Genomic DNA, 20,480 nt, shown 5'->3' on the forward strand with positions numbered 1-20,480 from the left:
ACAGCATTCAGCAGGTATGATGATGATTGACACCACCAGATGTAGGTACTTCTGTGTTCACAGTTCTGCTGGTTGGAATGTATCCTATGCAGAGAATACAACATCATTTGACTCCCTCTCCTTGACCTGGTTTTGCATTGTTCAGTGCTGTGGGGAAAGTATGAGGAATGCTATCCAAAATGGGAAAGGAATGATCAGATTGTAATATTCTTCAGCAATTACAATACTCAATGTGACACGCATTTTCACTTGGAACTAATTTCCTGTCATTGATTGTACAGATCAAAATAAGATTTACTGCACTGTTCTTAGCCGTCACCACCATCTTGTCAGAAAGAGCGATGGGAAATATGATCCTGTGGAATACCAACACCACCCTAAGTTATACACCTCACGTTTCAATACTGATGTAAGAAACCATGATGCTTCTATCTTGTATAAAGTATTTCATAGTTATTGATGTAAAGTACACCCTGTGACTAGAATTAATGTTTAATGAAAGCTGTTTTCTTCTGATGCCTGTTTCATTTTTAGAGTATGTCAAAGAAGAATCAATTTGTCCAGGGAAGAAATGTTATTGACAGCATTTTGTTTAGCAATGAGATGTCTGGTTTCTCACAGTTCCCTCTCTGTGGTAAACCACTGTTAAACCATGATTGGCTGCTATCAACTGGACATGCCTCCAAAATTGATCCTTTTCTTAGTTGTGATGCAAGATCATTGACCTCAATCTTGAACTCCCTGATGTCGCATGATCTGCTGAGTATTGAAAAAACAATTGGCTTTTAAAAATAATTTTTGGTGCCAGAATCCTGCTTTAGTTCAGACAGGAGAGGCAGGAATAAAATTGATATTCTGGTCTCTGTTCCTTATGGAGGTTACTGATGGGCTGGTCGAGCCTAGAATTTCCACACCCTTTACAAAGAATATCTCATCAGGATATGACTGTAGAGGCTGAAAGCAATCTGACGAAGTAAGGGGAGAGGTGGGTGGGTTGGGTGGTGGGGCGGTCACAAATCCTCTTTGCACGTAGTAGGTTTTTACATCAGTAATATTGTGTGTACTGACATCAACAGAGTCAAACAGCTCCCTGATGGAAAAAATATTCCAGATCCAAGATCCTGAGCATTTAAAAAAAAAAGTTGGGATGCTGTGAGGTTGCCGAGCTCAGAAGTACAAAGAAATCTGTTCCAATGTTGCTCGAGCACAGATCTCAGATATTTTCTAATTTAAATGTTTGAGATGTGAAATCATATGAACCAACTCAAAAGATGGGCAAAGACAAATTTAAAATTCTTCCTGCACCTTCGATCTCCTAGATGCGGCAGCCTGGCCAGTTCAGATCGAGACTTATGAAAGGGGAACAAATGCTCAAACCTAGTTCAGGAGACAACTGTGGCACTCATATTGTAAGAGGATACATCTGTCTTCTCCAAGGCGATCTCCATCCCACCCAGAAAGGCACCGAAGTCAACTTGAGGATATATCTAGTATCAGTGTTTATTTTATGTGGAAGCAGCCTATTCCATATCTCCACTAATCTTTAGAAAAGAACAGCCTTCTAATATTTAGCCTGGTTCACTCTTCGTATCATTGGATCATGCCACACTCTCCTTTAGCCCATATAGTTGAAACTGATTTTTAATAAAAAGTCTAATTTCCTCAATATCTTATAAGCCTTGGTGAAAATGGCTTTAAGCCTATCCTCCTTTAAAAGTCTAGCATATGTCAAATCATTCTTGGTCATTAAAGTTCTTTCTAAAGGGGGAGAGGGTGCTTTGTATCCTGGAAGATGTCATCATTGCCATTCTATTTTTCAGATCGCTCCATATACCACTTGTTTGGTGAATGGCATTTATTGGGAACCAGATACACCTCGGTTACTTACACGATTGGATGCCCAGAATTTGTTTGCATCTGCCAAGGTTCTGGACACATCTAGTGATGGTTATCCAGACTTACCCCACAGGTAAGCTTATTGGAATCCAATAATAAGCATGTATTTAACATGTACTCATTGAATATTAGAGTAGTTTTCAATTTAAAATAAAAATCGCATGCAGCAAGATTTCTGTAATCTTTATAGAATCTTTAGGGGTACATCAATTAAAACAGGAAAGGCTACGACCACTGATGAAGAAAGAAACTGGCCATCAACCTGATTTTTCTCTCCACAGATGATGCCTAACCTGTTGAATGTTGACCGCATTTTCTGTTTTTAAAAAATTTCTAGCTACATTATCTGTTGAACTATGGTCTCAGGAGGCTATATAGTCAGCTACTCTTCTTGTCAAGGATACTTTGGGGTTGTTCATTCGATTATGGGGAGAGGTGTGGCTGTTCATAGTTTTCAAAATGAATTTGTTCATCTTGAAAACTAGGTGATAGCCATTACTCAAAGTTTCTGCATGTTAAGAATCTTCCTATCTTGTCCATGGAATGATCTGCAAATTTACAGGGAGCTGGTGTTTAAAAATAAAATCCTCCATGCTTGTGCAACCCATAGACAAAAGATTGGCTCAGTTTCATTTAATGATTAGGGAATGGATATATTTAAATGCTTGATAAAGAGTCTTGATAAAAGGTTCCGACCTGAAACAATGACTGGCCATTTCTGCCCATGCATACTGTCTGACCTGCTGAATTCCTTGAACAATTCTTTGTTTACCCAAGATTCCAGCACCTGCAGCTTTTGCGTTTTTCTTCTTAAATGCATAATGTAGAGACTTAGCATACTTAACTCGGGTAAAGTGACTAGCCCATATACTATATATGTCACTGTATATGACAACTGGTGCACAAGTCAATCCCCAGAATTTCCATTTAAAATGTTGGTTTTGAGCTACACTCACTGTATTAGACTGCCCCTAAGTCTGGCACTTACCGCTGAGAGCTTACTGTCCCAATAGTCCTTTATTTGCATGTGTGTGTACCTATGTGTTTGCTGTGTGTATGCAAATAGCGCCTTTGGAAGACTACACAAAAGAGTCTGGAAAAACAACCAACTGAAAAACCTCACAAAGATAAGCGTATACAGAGCCGTTGTCATACCCACACTCCTGTTCGGCTCCGAATCATGGGTCCTCTACTGGCATCACCTACGGCTCCTAGAACGCTTCCACCAGCGTTGTCTCCGCTCCATCCTCAACATCCATTGGAGCGCTTTCATCCCTAACGTCGAAGTACTCGAGATGGCAGAGGTCGACAGCATCGAGTCCACGCTGCTGAAGATCCAGCTGCGCTGGATGGGTCACGTCTCCAGAATGGAGGACCATCGCCTTTCCAAGATCGTGTTATATGGCGAGCTCTCCACTGGCCACCGTGACAGAGGTGCACCAAAGAAAAGGTACAAGGACTGCCTAAAGAAATCTCTTGGTGCCTGCCACATTGACCACCGCCAGTGGGCTGATAACGCCTCAAACTGTGCATCTTGGCGCCTCACAGTTTGGCGGGCAGCAACCTCCTTGGAAGAAGACCGCAGAGCCCACCTCACTGACAAAAGGCAAAGGAGGAAAAACCCAACACCCAACCCCAAACAACCAATTTTCCCTTGCAACCGCTGCAACCGTGTCTGCCTGTCCCGCATCGGACTTGTCAGCCACAAACGAGCCTGCAGCTGACGTGGACTTTTACCCCCTCCATAAATCTTCGTCCGTGAAGCCAAGCCAAAGACATGCATACATTACTTTGAAAGTGCGAATTCACAATATTTTAAAAGCAAAATTTGGAGCCATGATTGGATTTTATGGAGGCTGGAGATTAATGTTCACAGAGAGAGTGCTGGTGTTTCTGAAGGAGTGAAAACTTTTCCAACAATCCTGTCTTTAAAAGTTTAAAAGTACCAGTAACTGGTCACTGAGAGAATAATTGTGATTGGTCTGATGAGGCAGTGAAAATGAAATGCATCCTGGGATCTGGGCTGATTTGCTTACTGTTCATCAGCTGTTGTAAATGGGACTAGTGTATGCTGTTAGCTTCATTCACTATGATGTTATTTTAAGGTATGTTAGAAAGGTTTATAATTCATTTTTATTGTTTTAATGCAACATTACTATTAATCCAGCTTCCCAAGCATAAGTTTCAGAAGAAAGGTTATTAGTGGTAGGACTGTAGGAGTTGTGTGTTTTATGCTGTTTTCCATTGCCATGGGGAACACTCTAAAGCACAGGTTATTAGGGTTCAGATTTCATACTTGGCCTATAAGACAGCCCCTGTCTTGGGTGACATTTTAAAGGTTAAAATACTGTCTCGTACGTTGATATTTACAGTAAAAAAATTTTCTTACATACATTAACAGTGGTTAGGGTTTGGTAGTGTAATAAAATAGTAGCAGCAGATTGAATTACTGCATTCAAAAGGGAGCAGGTACTATCTGGAAGGAAAGAATGACCATGGCAATGGAGAGAGGGTGGAAAGTGGGACAAGTTGATTCTTTTATGTCGAACTTGGGGCTGAACGGTTTCTTTTGTAATCATTCTGTGAGTCTGTATGCTGCACTGTCAGAAATTGCTGTGTGTTTCAGAACTGCTTTCAAAATGAGCATGCAACTTTAAGTAATGAATGGGCAGTCACATCTCAAAACTCCACTCTTCCTGTGAGGCTGTGTTGAAGTTTGACCTAGGGGAATGTCACAGAGAATATCATTGCACTCAAGAGTTCCTGCATACAAAAGGACCTGTAATCATGGACCCTGCTAATAGACGAATGCCACCAGAACTGCCACACCCCAGGCATTCAGCAACAACACTGCTTGCTGGAGCTTGAAGGCAGTGGAACCTCCATCAACTTTGCCTTCCAATCCATGAGAAGGATAAACCTTTGAAAGTAATGTTTGAAGGGGAGTTGACAATTGGACCTAGTGTTCTATAGACTGAGTATGAGCTCTAAAAGCTTTGATAACCTGGATCCGGGTATGGGAGATGCGAGGCAATGCATACAGCATATATGTGGTGTGTGCATGAAACGTAGCTTAAATGGAGGATTTCGTTCTGTCGTCACAGGAGTCCAGCACTTCTGAAATCTGTGTCTGAGTTTCACATTGATAAAGCTACCGCATGAATGACTTGTGCCCAGGGAAATGTGTGTTTTTTACTGTGCACAACAGCCTCTGTGTTGATGAAATCTGTTAGTAACCAAGCACAAAACTGCGCAGCAGTTCTGCAAAGCACTCTATTGGCATCCTATTACTTGAGGTTTTGCATTGTATTTTTCTAGATTTCTGGCAATCTGTGACATTTCTGCTGACACTGGCGGCTCCATTGAGTTTATGACCGAGTGCACGACCATTAACATGCCATTTTGTATTTATGATGCAGAAAAGCACGTCATTCATGACAGGTAGGCCTTTTTACATTTTTGAGTTTTATGTCAATCAAATCATAGAGCATCATACAGCATAAAAATTAGTCCTGTGGTCCACAATGTCTCCATCCACAATGCTGCCAATTTAAAATGTACATCTGCCTGCACATGGACTATAATTGGCAATTCATGTGTCAACCTAAATTTCTCTTAAATGTTGCTATTTTAGTTGCTTCTACCCAATACATTCTGGGCACGCTGCGTATGGGGGGGGGGGGGGGTGGTTAAAAAAAAAGCCTCTTAAATCTTTAAAATTTCCTCCTCTCATCTTAAACCTCTGCCTCCAGTCCACGTGGCTGCCCATTCCCTCCTTGTCACCTATAATTCCCTCAGGCTCTGACATCTTAGACAAAGCAATCCAAGTTTCTCCAACCTCTCCTCGTGGCTGATACTTTCTACTCCAGGCCACATTCTGGTGAATCTCTTCTGCATCCCCTCTGTAGCCTCCACATCCTTCCTATAGGATAATGACCAGAAATGCAAATACTGCCTCTGGCCTCACTAAAGTTTTATGCAGCTGCAGTACAATCTACTGACTTGGGTACTTAGAACCAAGTGTGCCGTCCTCCTCCTCTACAACCTGTGTGACCACTCTCAGGAAGCTATGGACTGAGGGGGCATGGCAAGATGGCATAGAGACCAGACGTGTAATCCCTTCACTCTCTGGTCAGACTTCTAAGTGCCCATTTTTTAACCCTTTATTTTTAATTTTAAAACTTTAATCTTCAGTTTGATAATTTAGTGAGCCATTATGGCTCCTAATGCAAAAAAAACTAAGCCTCAATTACAAAAGAAAATACAGGTTCGAAATGCAGAAGAATTGGGGCCTAGACGACCTGGAACAGCCTCGGATCCATTTTCAGCAATCCCTAAGCTTCAGTGATCGCCGGTGGGGACAAAAACGAAGGTAACAGCTACTCACCAGTCTCAAGATGGCGCTGGTACGACCCGTTCGCGCTCCCGAGAAGTCGGGCATGTGCCTGGAGACTTGTTACAACGAATACCCCAGTTGGAAGAGATGGGAGCGCGGAGGAAGAGGATTGTGACAGCAGACACGCAATCTACAGCGATTGTGGCACTGTTAATTGCGGAGGACTCCGTAATTTTATGAAAAAATGGTCTGTGGGGGAACGGCAGCGACGACCCCGAGGAAGTCGGGGGGTTGTTGTTGGGTGTCCAAACTCACAGCAAAACGAATAGAATGATGCCTTTTGAAGAACAACTAGAAGAGGACTTACCTTACTCTACCGCTGTACAGGAAATGGAAGAAGAACTCGAAGAAAGTGAGTTACAACTTATGGAATCGGATCCTGCATTTCAAACTGCACCTCAGCCTGTTTATATAATGTTTGAAGGTATTGCTTCTTATTTGGATGTTATTACTGGTCAATTGAACCAGCTGCTTCAAATGAATACTAATATAACTTTAGACCTAACTGTGGTTAAGGCAGAAGTTAAAGAAAATTGGGAAAACTTTAATAAATTTGAAGCTTCCTTTTCTGAATGTAAACAACAGGTACAATCCAATACAGAAACAATAGTAAAGGTGGAAAAATCAATTAAAAATTTAGGAGCCTGGGAAAAAGAGTTAATTAAAAAAAATAGACTATTTGGAAAATCAAAGCTGAAGAAATAATGTGAAAATTGTGGGTTTGCCAGAAGGTATAGAAGGTCAAGATCCTGTCAAATTTTTAAAAAATTGGATTCCCCAGATGTTGGGGGAAGAGTCTTTTCCTGATGGATTGGTATTAGAAAGAGCACATGGATCTTTATGAAGAACACCCCTACCTGGTCAACCGCCAAGAGCTGTGTTAGTTCGTTGTTTGAATTGTTTGGACAGAGAGACAATTCTTTGACTTGCAGTTTAAAATGCAAGACAAAGGCAAGCTCCAATGATGGTTCAGAATAGCAGAGTTTTCTTCTACCCTGATTTAAGTCAAGATATCATCAGATGCCGACGTGAATTTAATCCAGTTAAAGATGTTTTATGGCGTAAAAGGTTACAAATTTGCTTTTCGTTATCCTGCTGTGTTGAAAGTGTTTTATGGAAGCTATCCGTCTCAATTCTTTGAGAGTGAGCATGAAGCAATGGTTTTTGCTAATTCGTTATCAGATGTCCACCATTATCTCGTAAAAGAAAATCTGATAGACTTGGAAATGGGCAAAATGGCAGAAGTGGAAAGAATGGGAATGGAAAGAGTTCACCTACTCTTGAAATGAGTTCACCATCTGGACTGGAATCTTAAGGGTGATTTTTTTTGTAATATGTTAATATTTTTGATTGGTTGGCTGGGGAGGAGGGGATTGCACTAACTTCTTTGTTAGTCATCAGTAACTAATGGGTAATCCACACCCAGTTTTTTAGGGAGTTACTACCTTTTGGTAATTTTTTTTGTTTTTTTTTGTCGTTTTTCTTTTCTCTTATTAACGAATATTATTTTTATTTGGAGGGCCTATATATTTTAATTTGAGGGTCCTATATTAAAAAAAAATCTTTTTTTTTCTTTGTTATTATTAATTTTGTGATTATTTTTGGTATTTAGCAATTGTATTAGATATGTCGAATTTAAAATTTGCTACCTTTAATGTTCAGGGATTAAACAACCCGATCAAGCGTAAGCGAGTTTTGGCTTACATTAAAAAGATGAAGATTGATATTGGTTTTTTACAGGAGACACATTTGAATGAAAAAGAAAGTATGAAATTGAAGAGGGACTGGGTTGGACATGTTTTTTCTTCTTCATTTAACTCTAAAGCTAAGGGAGTAGCAATTTTGATACATAAAAAATTATCTTTTGAATTACAATCAATGGAAATGAATGCAGGACGTATTCTTAAGTTGAATTGTAAGATTTTTAATGAATTTTAGACTTAACATTTATGCACCGAATGTGGATAATGAAGCATTTATTTTGGATGCATTTCTGCTTCTGGGGCAAGCTAATGAAAATGTTCTGGTTGGAGGAGATTTTGACTGTGTTTTGGAACCTTTATTAGATAAATCTCCAAAAAATGTTAAAAAATTAAAAATGGCAATTCAAATTTGAGCTTTGAAGAAAGATTTTAATTTAGTGGACATTTGGCGACATCTTAACCCAACAGAGAAGGATTTCTCTTTTTATTCATATAGACATGAATCTTTTTCCAGAATTAATTTTTTTTAGTATCGACACATTTACAGGGGAAAATACTGCAAGCAGAATATAAAAGTAGGGTTATTTCAGATCATTCTTTGTTGTATTTTACTTATGAGTGTTCTGAAAAAGTTCATGCAGCTTCTCGTTGGAGATTCAATACGATGTTAAAAAAATCAGAATTTATTGAATTTTTAAAAAATTGATCTCTTTTTGGAAGAAAATGTTAACTCCGTTCAGAGTAAATTTATATTGTGGGATGTTATGAAAGCTTACTTGAGAGGTCAAATAAATAGTTTTACCTCTAAGGTTAAAAAGAATTATCTGACCGAGAGCCTTGAATTAGAGAAACAGATTGATGAATTAGAAAAGGAATTTCAGAGAGATGTGACAGAAAATCAGAAGATAGAGTTGTCTAGATTGAAATTGAAATACAATACGTTGCAATCTTATCAATTTGAATGCTTGATTAATAGATCTAAACAACGGTATTATGAATGGGGTGAGAAAGCGCATAAGGTACTTGCATGGCAGTTAAAGAAAGAACAGGTATCAAGGGTAATTAATGCAGTCAGATGAAATTCGACTATTACTTACAAACCTCGTGAGATTAATGATGAGTTTTATTCATTTTATAAGAAATTATATACTTCTGAGGAAAAACAGAGCGGATCGATTGACTCCTTTTTATCAGTGTTTAAATTACTGGTACTAGGAGAAGAAGACATACTGGAGCTGGAAGCTCTTTTTACCGATTTAGAAATTAAATCGGCTATGTTGGAAATGCCGAATGGAAAATCACCTGGTGATGATGGGTTTTCAGTTGAATTTTATAAGGTATTTTATGATGATTTATCTACAGTGTTTGGAGATGTGTTACGACAGATTAATGAACATTATGATCTACCTGAATCATGCTCTAGTGCCTTAATTACTGTAATTCCTAAGAAGGATAGAGATCCATTAAAGGTGTCTTCATATAGGCCAATTTCTTTGTTGAATGTAGACTATAAAATAATAGCTAAAGTATTAGCAAATCGATTGGCTAAATTTTTACCTGAGTTGATATATGCTGATCAAACAGGTTTCATAAAGAATAGGTATGCTTCAGATAATATTCTTCGAGTGATTAGTTTGATTAATAAACATCGACAGTGCCCTCACCATCCGATGGTGATATCTCTTGATGCAGAAAAGGCTTTGACAGAGTTGAGTGGAACATTTTATTTAAAGTCTTAGAGAAATTTAAGTTTGGTCCTTCTTTTATTGGTTGGATTAAAGCTTTATACAATAAACCAATAGCCAGGGTATTGACAAATGGTCAGATTTTGAAACCTTTTAAATTAACTCGTTCAACTCGACAAGGTTGTCCTTTGTCTCCAGCTTTGTTTGCGTTAGTAATTGAACAAGGTACAAGGTATGAGAGTTTTAGATGAGGAGTATAAAATTAATTTGCTGACGATGTACTGGTGTATCTAACAAATCCAGCTCAGTCATGTTTACACTTGAAGGAATGTTTAACACAATGTGGATCTTTGTTTGGTTATAAAGTTAATTGGGGAAAAAAGTGAAATTTTACCAATAGGTGAAGGAGACTATTCAGTTTATAAGAATATTATTAATTTGAAATGGACTGATCAAATTAAATATTTGGGTATAAATGTGGATGTTGATTATCAATCTTTATATAAATTAAATTATGTACCGTTAATGAAAAAGATCAAAGCTGATTTGATTAAGTGGAAGGAATTTAATTGGAAGAATAAATACAATCAAAATGAATATCTTTCCACGTATACAATATTTGTTTCAGTCAATTCCGTGTTGACTTAATAAGAATTTTTTTCGAGATTGAAATAAAATGGTTAGGGAATTTTTATGGAAGGGTAAACTTCCGAGAGTAGCTTTGAATAAGCTAACCTGGAAATATGCATTAGGGGGATTACGCTTACCACATTTTCAAAATTATTATGAGGCAGCTCAATTTAAATTTATTAGTTCATTAATGGATTTGGAACGGCCCCCTAGTTGGGCTAAAATTGAGATGGCGAATATTTTTGAATTTGAAATCCATCATTTTTGTTTGTGGAATTTAAATTTATTACAACAATATAACGTGCCTATACTAAAACACTTAATGAAGTTATGGATGAGGTAAAATAGAACGATAGGTTATAAGGGTAAATTTTACTGACTTTTACACCATTATATAATAACCAACTTATTCCTTTTTTAATGTATAATCGTTTATGCATTGGAAATCTAAAGGTATAAAAAACTTGGGGGATTGTTTTAAAGAAGGTCAGTTTTTATCCTTTAATCAAATGAGGGAAGATTTTGATATTAATGAGAATTCTTTATTCGTTTATTATCAACCGATCCTTAGTAAAACAAATATTTGGTAGAGATATGATTTTGACTAAATTTGAATCTTTTCTTGTGATTGCACCAAAGAAGGAATATATTTCATTGATGTACCAAATATTACAGGAAAGTATGGAAAAAAAGGGATGGGATAGATCTAAGATTAAATGGGAAAAAGATATTAATCTTATTTTTTCCAAGGATGACTGTTTAGATATCTGTCATGATAGTGTTACTAGATTGATAAATGTTCGTTGTGCAATGGTTAATTACAATTTTTTACATCAATTGTATTTAACACCTGAAAAGTTTAAAAAAATATGGTTTTAGTGAATCAGACTCTTGTTTTAGATGTGGTAATTCAGTTGGAACTTTTTTTCATGTTGTTTGGTTATGTGTACATATACAAACTTTTTGGAAAGCAATTCAACTGTTTTTGGAACATTTGTATAAAATCAAAATACCTCTGGACCCGACAATATTTTTGTTGGGTGAGTTGAATCCTTTGAAAGATTTGGGATGAGACAAATTTCAGATTGTTTTTGTATATTTAGCTTTATCTGTAGCAAAAAAATGTATATAGCAAGTACATGGAAAAATGCTAATGTGATTGATATTAATAGATGGCATAATGAAATGAAAACTTGTTTGGTAATGGAAAAAATTACGTATGTTTTACATGATAATTATTCTTTTTTTCTTAATAAGTGGTCTTTATATTCAGAATATTTACATTTAGATTTACCTTGATTAGATTTTAGTAAATATATTTCAGTTTTTTTTCCTTTGGCTCTTCTAAAGAAATTTGGCTGAGAGGGGGAGGGGGATCTTTCTTTTTTTTTCTTTTTTATATATAATTTTTTTTATCGTTCATAATATATTTTTATTACTGTATGTAATAACCTTGTTGAATGAATAAATAAAGTTTTTTAAAAAAAAAAAGGAAGCTATGGACTGCCACCCGATGATCCCTCTGGACATTAATGTTCCCTATACTCCTGCCATTTGACCTTTCAATGTGCAACATCTTACAATTATCTGAATTATATTCATCTGCCTTACTTCCAAATTGTCCATAACTTGCAGAATCCTTTGACAACTTTTCTCATGATTCACTACTCCGCTAAGTTTTGTCTTGTTTATAAGCTTGCTCATCATCACAAGTGAGCAAGTCTTAATCCTTGCAGAGCACTACTGGTCATAGACCTCCATTCCCATATCACCCCTCCACCACTACTCTCTGTCTTCAATGGCCAATTCAATTTTGAATCTAATCTACCAAGTCTCCATGGATCCCTTATGGTTTAATGTTAAGATTAGCCTGCCCTAAAGGGCCTTGTCAATGCTTTACTGAACTCCATATGTACAACATCCACTGCCCTTCTATCAATTTTAATCACCTCCTCCCCCAAGATTGTAAGCCATGACCTCCTCCACACAAGTCTATCTGTAATGAGTTTGTGCTTCCTAAGATACGAGTCGGTTTGAGCTGTGAGAATGGTCCCTAATAATAGGGTCCATTGGCCTGGAATTTCCTGTTTGTTGCTAAAGATCCTGAAACAGAGGAGGAACTTTGGTTATTCTTCAGTTCTGGGTCCTTGCATGTGGCTAAAGAAGACAAAACCATCTCTGTCAAAGTCACAGTTTCTAAATATCTTCGTTAAACCACTTGCTATTTTGTCTTGATATTTGGAACAAATGTGTGCGCTCATCTCCAAATGAGTTTGCTTTTGAAGTGGTAGGGATGTGGAATGAGCTTCCGACAGACGTGGTCGAGGCGGATCATTGGTTACATTTAAGGAAAGACTGGATAGTATCATGGATAGGTGAGGACTGAAGGGGTATGGACTGGGTGCTGGTCAGTGGGACTAGGAGGGTGGGGATTTGTTACGGCATGGACTAGTAGGGCCGAACTGGCCTGTTCTGTGGTGTAAGTGGTTATATGGTTATATAAGTTTCTCATTACAAAGTAATAGAGCATTTCCGTGTAGCAGATCTTTTTTGTGAGGACTTCTAAGAAGAAGAATTATGGTCAACAATAGCAACAGCCGACAATCTATTCAATGCCTTTTAATGTGATGAAATATCTCGCAGGAGCTTTATTGGAATTTATTCAGATGAAAATGATTACCAAGGTAAAGGAAGGAAGGATAAAGATAGATGAAGAGAGCATGATTATATTAATGTTGGGCAGAGAGAGAGAGAGCGAGAGCAGCATTTAGCAATCTGGAGGGAAGCCCAGGACATGGGCTTATGTGGCTCAACTCATGTCTACCAAAAGAACTCACCTTCCATTTGCAAAGTCAATGGATGAACAATGATGGCAGGCAACCCTCCATTTCTTTCCTGTATATTTTAAAGGGAATGAAGATCCAAAACCAAGAACCTGCTGTGAAAAATCAGCCCAAAAATGCAACTGTTCACTGCAGCAAGATTTGACCGAAGGCATCCCCAACCTTATTACTATTTGTGTAATTCTTTTTAACTGCAGCTTGGAAGGCAATGGGATCTTAATGTGTTCAATTGATAACCTGCCTGCTCAGCTTCCAATAGAGGCTACTGAATACTTTGGAGACCGACTTTGCCCATATATATGGGAAATGGTAAGATTGAAATCTGTGGAAGGGCAATGCACAAGTTTGTCTTGAAGTTCTTTTCCCTCCCTACTCCCCACCAGTTGGCATGGGTTTTAATTAGAGTGAAACACAACAGTCAACTGATGCTGTGATCTTAGTAAGAACACAAAAATGCTGGAGAAACAGTTATTGTTTGGAAAACTAAATTAAAAGATGCACATTTTTATGTCCACAATAATCTAATCTAAATAACAGACCATAAGATTAGTAGATCTTTTCCTTTTTTATATACAGAACCCTTGGGGGACAGTGTGTTCCGAATTTTGGATTTTTCCAGATTTCAGAAAGCCCACCTGAATTTTGCTGCTGTATCCACCCCCACCCCCTTCCAGTTGCCTGGCCCTCCCCCAACCGCTGGTCCCTCGGCCACCTGGACGTCTCCTCTGACTGCAGTCCCTTGTCTGTCTCCCTCGACCGCCGGTCCCTCAGCCGCCCGGCTGCCTCCCTTGACTGCCCGGCAGTCTCCTTGGGTCACCTCATCTCCCCCAACCGCCGGACTCTTGGCCGCCTCCCCCGACCGTCGGTCCCCACTTGCCAGATTTTGGAGCTTTCCGGATTTTAGATGTTTGGATAAAGGATCGTGTACCTGTGCATTGTAGAAATTCTTACTGGTGTTTTTTATTTATTTATTGACTCATAATTTATTTCTCACTGCATTTCACAAACAAATTTCATGAACTGTGTCAACTTAGGATGAAACAATTGGGTCTTTGATAGCATTTCTCATGTCGTGCAAAAATTATTACCTAACAGCATGCATTTTCTCAACTGTGAACACTATTTATAAGCTGTTGTTTTGATAATTTCAGTGATTCTTTAACTGGGCTCTTTTTTGTATATATAAAAAAAATCATTAATCATCCTTCAAGTAGACAACAGAGTGGGGGGGGGGGTGTAGAATAAAGCAATTTGTTAAAGAATCACAAAAGCTGCATCTTGTGCTGACAAAACATTGCTGGAGCAACTCAGCAGGGCAGACAGAATTTATGGAAAGATAAGGTCAACATTTTGGGTCAGAAAGAGGGGAAAGTATGTATATAAAAGGGAAAGAAACTGGGAGGGGCCCAGAATGTTAGGGTATAGGATAGAAGGTGTGAGAGGTTTGGACACAGGTAAAGGGAGAAAGCGTTCAGAATTGGAGGTGGGGAAGAAAAGATAAAGGAAAAAAAAATAAGCATAAGTGAAGGGAAAGAAGAGATGGAAATGGTGTCCAGTGTAAGAATGCAATCCCGTCTTCACAATTCCTCTGCTTTTGCCACATCTGTTCCCAAGATGAGGCTTTCCGCTGTGAGACATTCAAAATGTCCTCTCTGTTTAATAAATGTGAATTCCCCCTGACTGTCATGGTTGAAGCCCCTACCCACATCTCCTCTGTTTCTTGTACATTTGCCCTCACCCCACCTCCCCCAAGTAAGAACAAGGACAGAGACCCTCTGGTCCTCAGCCTCTACATCTGATAGACGACACTTCTGCCAATTTCAGCGTGATCCCACTCGTCAAGTCAAGTTTATTGTTATCTGATTGCACAAGTACAACCCGACAAAATAACATTCTCTGGTTCTCAGTGCAAAGCATACAGACACGCAACCAAACATAATGTACATACAGACAAACAGATATTTAGGACAAGTAATCAGATATAAAAATAAATAAATATTGATTTATGAACGTGAGAGCCTCAGATGGTTAGTGTGAGCAGTTCCTTTGGTCATTCTGCATTCTCACTGCCTGTGGTGGTGCTATCTCTTTCCTGATGGGAGATCACAATATTAAAGGAACAGAAGGGGCCATTCGGCCCATCGAGACTGCTCCAACATGAGCTAAACCATTCTAACATCGAGTTCCAAGTTCCAGCCCTTTCCCCACATCCCTTGATGCCATGACTAATTAGTTACCTATCAATCTCCCCCTTAAACTCCCCCAATGATCGGGGAGCGAATTACACAAATCCACAACCCTCTGGCTAAAGAAATTTCTTCTCATCTCTGTTTTAAATGGGAGCAGCTGAAAGGTGCTGTTTGCAGGGTGGAAGAGGTCCTCGATAGTTTTGCCGCCCTCTTCAGGCAACGGACCTGGTAGTTCACGTCAATGGGGAAGGTAGGGAGCAGGACAAGAGACTCCAAAGATAATTTTTGCCACACCTTCCCCTCTTCACCCTGTCTGCTTTTAACAGGGATGTCTCTCTAAAACTCCCTTGTCTGCTCTTCCTTGCAGGTGAGGCAGAGCTTTGTATATAACAACATGGTACCTAATCTACTGCTTTCACTTTGCTCTGTGGCCTTGCCTACATTGGTAAGACCAAACGCAGATTGAGTGATCAGTTCGCTGAACACCTTCAATCTATGTGGGTCTAAACTGGAGCTTCCTGAAGTCTATCAATTTATCTCTCCCACCATTCCTGTCCTTGGTCTCATCCACTGTCAGAATGAGCACAGACTTGAGGAACAACGTATATTCTTCCTGGGCAGCATTCAAAATGATGGCATGAGCATAGATTTTTCAAATTTTACGTAATCGCCCACCTCAAATGATTCCACTGTTTCCTTCTATCTGGTCTCTCCACCTCGCTCACATCTGGGCCCCTCTCCAGGTTCTTTCCCCCTTAATGCACGGAATTAAACTTCTTTCCTCGAGTCTTGAGAAAGAGCCCAGACCGGAAACGGTGACTGACCATTTCAATGCATGAATGCAGTCGGACCTGCTGAGTTCTTCCAGCAATTTGTTTCTTGTATATCTGCCCTCACCCCAGGAAGAACGAGGACAGAGTCCAGTTTGGTCCTCAGCCTTGACGGCAGATTGGTTCAAAGTTTAGGTTGCTTCCACAGGTCATTTTCTCAGACTATAGAGATGTCATTCCATTGTAACGAATGAAGCAGCATCAGTCACTAATTTGTATTCAACTACCATTTAAAGATGTTGCTGATCCATGTGTTGACTTTTAAGTAGTTAATATTCTCTTGTTCTGCAAGAAGCTTTAATTTTTCTTTTAGCTTGACAATTGTTTTCTGCCGGCAAGCAGGAGAACAATTCATACATTGAATTTGGTGTAAGATGCTTGGAATCCTCTAATTACTGCAGTAATTATACACTCTTGCTGATTAATTTGCCTAAATGCAATATTTATAGCCTTGAGGTTTTAAGGAGTATTTATGCTGGTATATCTAAAATTATTGCTTTCATACCATTCTCTCCTATTTTACAGTTGAGTTCTGATGCCACTCAACCCTTTGAAAAAGAGAATAGTTTCTCTCCAGTCGTCCGGAATGTAAGTGCTGTTTCATTCTTGGTGTTATATAACAGTTATTTTTAATTGTCCACGAGCTTGCATTTTATATTTAGATGATCCTGGTGCCACCACTCCTCTTTTGGAATTTTAGAATTTAGAGCGCGCCTTTCTTTTAAATTTTAACTGCAACTGTACAGTTAAGTTGAGTGAAGCTTGGAAAGCAGCCACCAAGTTTTTCATTCTCTCAACAATTTACTCAATTGACAAGCATGGAGTCTGTGTGGAGGCCCAAGTGCTTTTGACATTGACCCCAGCTCACTGACAGCTGCCAAGGAGTGGCGACACTGGTGAACGATTTTCATGAACTATGTCGATGACTATGGGGACAAAATACCGAACAAGTGCAGAACACTATTAGGCTGTGTGAGTTGCAATGTTTTTGAATACATAGAAGGATGTGAAAATTTTGACAGTTTATATGTGATGACTCCCAATTAGGTTCTTGCCAGACATTTACTGGCAACCAGGTGGCAGAAACCAGGAGAATCATTAGATGATTTCTTCATGGAGTTGGAGAAGTTAAAGAGATATAGTAATTTTTGAGATCATAGTGCGGAGCAGTGTGGAAATGAGGCAGTGCACGATGTGTTCATCGCTGGCATTGCCTCACTTGCAATATGACAGAGTCTCTTAGAAAACAAAATACTGAACATACAGACTGCTTATATAATCAAGCTACTGCAGTAGATGTAGCTCAACACAATAATGAAGCATACGCTACCCCGGCGGCCCATACAGTTGTAGTAGTGAACCCTGGACCATCACAGGTACCACAGGTATGTGAAAAGGATTCTTTAGCAGGGCCGCCAGATAACCTTCCAGTTGTTCTTGAGAAACCAGCTGTGTCTGCCTTTTATAATACAAAACGGAAATGTTTCTTCTGTGGTTTCTCTTACCATTCACGAATTAACTGTCCAGTATGCGAGGCTACTTGTTATAAACATGCCAAGAAGGGACATTATGCCTGGGTGTGCAAATCCAAGGCTTCACCAAGCTCAGTGGTCAATTCTCAGGTACCTGGCTATACTTACTAATGTGCCACAAGGACTCGCTCAAGCTGCAATCTTTGTGAATGGTAAAAGATTAAATGCTCTGTTGAATTTATGCAGTACTGATAGTTACATTAGCGAGAAAGTGACGCGGGAACTAAAACTAAAGGTTCACCCATCCAGTAAAGACATTGCTAAGGCTCAGAAAACTTTGCACACTAGTTCCCAAGGATATGTTGTTGACCTAACTCTTAATCTTAATAGCCAGTCATACGTTGCCGCACAACTTGGTGTATTGAAGGACATACGTTCCGACTTCATACTTGGCCAGCATCTGAGTGTGAAATTTGAATATGGGGGACCCTTGTCTGAGCTAACCGTAAATGGTGCTGATCATTACTGTGCACTGACAGTAGCCATCCCTTTTGCCAAACTTATCAGCAAGTTGTAAACCAATTGCTGCCAAATCAAGATGCTTCATTGCAGAGGAAATTCACAATTTCTTTCAGAAGGCATAATTGAGATGAGCATATCACCATGGCAAGCCCAAGTGGTAATGATGAAGGATCCTCCCATTGACGCAAGAAGTGAATGTGTGTGGATTATTCCAGACAATCAATCAATACATGGAATTGGATGCTTACCCCTTGCCAAAAATTGGTGGAATGGTGAACGAACTTTAATGTGATCTTTACCTTTGAACTGAAAAGTGCCTACACCAAGTGTCACTGAGGGAGTCAGATATGGAGCCAATGGACGTTTATACCAATTTTATAGGATTCCATTTGGAGTCACAAATGGGGTAGCTGCCTTCCAATGAGTTAGTTAGAGAAGAAAAACTGCAAGGTGCCTTCCTATACCTTGATAATATCACTATTGCTGGACATATACAAGAGGGACATGCTCAAAATGTAAAGAAATTTCTAAAGACCATCAGTCAGAGGCACCAAACACTTAATTATTCAAAGATTGTGGAGTCTGTGAATTCCATTCCTTAGATACTGTGTGGGGAATGGTATCATTAAGCCAGATCCTGAGAGACTTCGCCCCCTACAAGAGGTTCCTCCGCTAGAAAATTTTAGACCCTTTCAAAAGGGTACTTGGGATGTTTGCTTAATTTGCCAAATGGATTCATGGGTTTTCTAACAAGATTAAACCAATGGTAAATGCAGAGAAGTTTCCAATGGAGGAAAAGGCCCTGAGCACCTTTAACTTACTAAAGAAAAAGTTGAAGGAAGCCACCCTGCACTCAGTGGATGGAAAGTTACCTTTTGAGGTAGAGTGTGACGTATCTGATGTGGCTATTTCTGCTGTCCTTAACCAAGGAGAACAGATTGTTGCATTCATGACAAAGACTCTACAAGGAAGTGAATTACCACATTGTAGAGAAAGAAGTGACTGCCATCATCGAGGCAGTGTGCAAATGGAGCGGCACCACTTTAGTTTGGTTACTGTTCAAGGCAAGAGGCCATTACATTTGACAGTAAAATGTATACAAATATAAAGAACGTAAAGATTCAAGAATGGAGGCTGTAACTTGCAGCATTTAGTTACACAATAAAGTACCGTCCTGAAAAAGAGAATGTGGTCCCTGACGCATTTAGCCGGGCCTACACTTGTTCAGCCTTTATTACCTCCACATATGCTGACATTCACAGTGGACCTTGTCATCTGGGAATAACTTGGCTGCTGCATTTTGTTAGAGCAAATAATCTCCCTTTCTACAGAAGCTGTCAAGAAGATTTATGCTTCATGCAAGGTCTCTGCTCAACTAAAACCTCAGTTCTACTACCCACCAGGAGGAACTCTTATCAAAACAACAAAACCTTTGCATAACCCATATCTATTTACAGTAGTTGATGAATATTCATGTTTCCCCTTTGCCTTTCCATGTCCCAATGTGTATACTACAACAGTGATCAGATGCCTGGATTTGCTATTTAGCCTATGTGGAATGCCAAATTACATACACTCTGATCAAGGCACCACCTTGGTGTCTAAGGATCTGAACGAATATCGCTCCCAGAAGGGGATCGCCACATTATACTACCCCATACCTCCCAATTGGCAGAGAGGTCCAATGGCATCATATGGACAGCAGTCTGTTTGACCCTTAGATCACATAACGTGCCTGAGAATTATTGGGAACTGGTGCTTTCTGAGGTAGTACACTCTCAAAGATCGCTGTTGTGTGCGGCAACAAATACTACACCCCATGAATATTTTTTTTGCATTCAACATTCCTCATCCCATCCAAACGCACTACCCTTCTGGCTAATGACCCCTGGACCCACACTGTTAAGAAGGTTTGTGAGGAGTATTAAAAACGATCAAATTGAACTCCTTGACAGTAATCCAACATATGGCACCTTGTCCAGAAGCCAAGCCAATCTCCTATTGTGGAACAAGAAGAAAGAAATCTGGTGGTAGTGATGCTGGAGGAGGACCTGCCACAGTGTGGAGGATGATGAAACAGTAGCTCCACAAGAACTAAAGAGACCTGGTCATGTATGCCATGGTGTGGAGGAAGAGGAGATCCGGTAATGTACCAAAACCTCAACATGAATATGGATAGGAGTAGTCCCATAGAGTGTTGTTTGATAATGCTAGTGTTTTATTTTTTTAGGAGGGGAGAATATAATATTATAAAGTTATTCTTAATTTTTGATGAGCTTGCATTTCATATTTAGTTGATTCTGGCTTATGCTGC

The 20,480-nt window shown here is 39.3% G+C and overlaps 1 protein-coding gene across 5 annotated transcripts in view; it reads left to right on the plus strand.

The window, feature by feature from the left end:
• The window catches only part of aass (aminoadipate-semialdehyde synthase), a 92,370-nt gene that overhangs the window by 41,604 nt on the left and 30,286 nt on the right, over positions 1–20,480 (plus strand). For all 5 annotated transcript variants that reach the window (XM_069903396.1, XM_069903394.1, XM_069903395.1 and 2 more), the window contains exons 8-12: positions 282–409; positions 1,821–1,969; positions 5,215–5,337; positions 13,351–13,462; positions 16,698–16,760. In XM_069903396.1, coding sequence (XP_069759497.1) covers positions 282–409; positions 1,821–1,969; positions 5,215–5,337; positions 13,351–13,462; positions 16,698–16,760 — 575 coding nt within the window. The remainder of the gene's footprint in view (positions 1–281; positions 410–1,820; positions 1,970–5,214; positions 5,338–13,350; positions 13,463–16,697; positions 16,761–20,480) is intronic.

The sequence above is a fragment of the Narcine bancroftii genome, chromosome 11 (genome assembly GCF_036971445.1).
Source record: "Narcine bancroftii isolate sNarBan1 chromosome 11, sNarBan1.hap1, whole genome shotgun sequence".
Lineage (NCBI taxonomy): Eukaryota > Metazoa > Chordata > Chondrichthyes > Torpediniformes > Narcinidae > Narcine > Narcine bancroftii.